Source organism: Brassica oleracea, unplaced genomic scaffold (assembly GCF_000695525.1).
Source record: "Brassica oleracea var. oleracea cultivar TO1000 unplaced genomic scaffold, BOL UnpScaffold03123, whole genome shotgun sequence".
Taxonomy (NCBI): Eukaryota; Viridiplantae; Streptophyta; class Magnoliopsida; order Brassicales; family Brassicaceae; genus Brassica; species Brassica oleracea.
Genome location: NW_013619649.1, coordinates 1 through 1302, shown reverse-complemented (window position 1 = coordinate 1302; position 1302 = coordinate 1). Strand labels below are relative to the sequence as shown.

Genomic DNA, 1302 nt, shown 5'->3' with positions numbered 1-1302 from the left:
CAATCAGCTGAACAGCATAACCAAGATGTTAACTCTTTAGGACTCATTTCCTCTCGTAAGACGTCTGAAGCTGTTGACATTCTCAAGCTGATGTCTACCACGTTCCTCGTAGCGATTTGTCAAGCTGTTGATTTGAGACATCTTGAGGAGAATCTGAGACAGACCGTGAAGAACACTGTTTCTCAAGTGGCTAAGAAAGTGTTGACCACTGGAGTCAACGGGGAGTTGCATCCATCCCGGTTCTGTGAGAAAGACTTGCTTAAGGTCGTTGATCGTGAACAAGTGTTTACATACGTTGACGATCCTTGTAGCGCTACTTACCCGTTGATGCAGAAGTTAAGACAAGTCATTGTTGATCACGCTTTATCCAATGGTGAGATTGAGAAGAACGCAGTGACTTCGATCTTTCAAAAGATTGGGGCTTTTGAGGAGGAGCTTAAGATGGTGCTTCCAAAGGAAGTGGATGCGACTAGAGAGGCTTACGCTAATGGAACGGCGGCGATTCCCAACAGGATTAAGGAATGTCGATCTTATCCGCTGTATAAGTTCGTGAGGGAAGAGCTCGGAACGAAGTTGTTGACCGGAGAAAAGGTCGTCTCTCCGGGAGAGGAGTTTGATAAGGTATTCACTGCTATGTGTGAAGGTAAGATTATTGATCCATTGATGGATTGTCTCAAGGAATGGAACGGAGCTCCCATTCCCATATGTTAAGAGAGCCTTCCTCTGTTATGCTCTGTTCTGTTTTGTCCAGCTTCAGTTTTGTTGCTTTTGCTTGTTTGAAATTTTAGGGTAATGTGAATGGTGTCACTTTGTATAATATATATGAAAATTACGTGTAATTCTCATTTGATGCATCAAACAATAGTTTTTATATGAGACAGAACAGAAGCAACCATGTCTTAAATGTTGTGCTCTCTGTCTTGAGTTGTGTGAGAAAAAACAATCTTTGTCAGAGTTTAGTTGTAGTCTGTAGATGTTGCATGTTCAGCGACTCTTGCTTATACTTATCATATTATGGATCATACTTATGAACAAACTTTTACTTAATTAGTGTACAACTTTATCTAAATGAACATTTATTTTCTCTGGAAACATAGATTCAGAGAGATATGAATCAAAATCAAAAAAATATATCTCCATTCTCACAAGTGCATGCCAGTGCAGTTCCTTCGATGCTGAGGAGCGCCCTGCAACAAACAACATCGAGGAAAGTGTTCTCATCGCATTGAATCCATAATCTTAATGGGCCAGAACAGAAATCATAAGCATCTTGAGCTTGATCAAGCAATGCCTTGAAGATTG

At 40.6% G+C, this 1302-nt stretch overlaps 1 protein-coding gene across 1 annotated transcript; it reads left to right on the top strand.

Moving 5' to 3' along the window:
* Positions 1 to 6: 6 nt before the first annotated feature.
* On the top strand, positions 7 to 854 carry LOC106321812 (phenylalanine ammonia-lyase 2-like). The gene has a single exon (XM_013760050.1). The coding sequence runs from the start codon at positions 91 to 93 to the stop codon at positions 709 to 711; it is 621 nt and encodes a 206-aa protein (XP_013615504.1). The 5' UTR covers positions 7 to 90; the 3' UTR covers positions 712 to 854.
* The last annotated feature ends 448 nt before the right edge of the window (positions 855 to 1302 follow it).

What these genes read in the sequence shown, in the direction of transcription:
- LOC106321812 (XM_013760050.1), top strand. Translation starts at nt 91, where the DNA reads ATGTCTACCACGTTCCTCGTAGCGATTTGTCAAGCTGTTGATTTGAGA.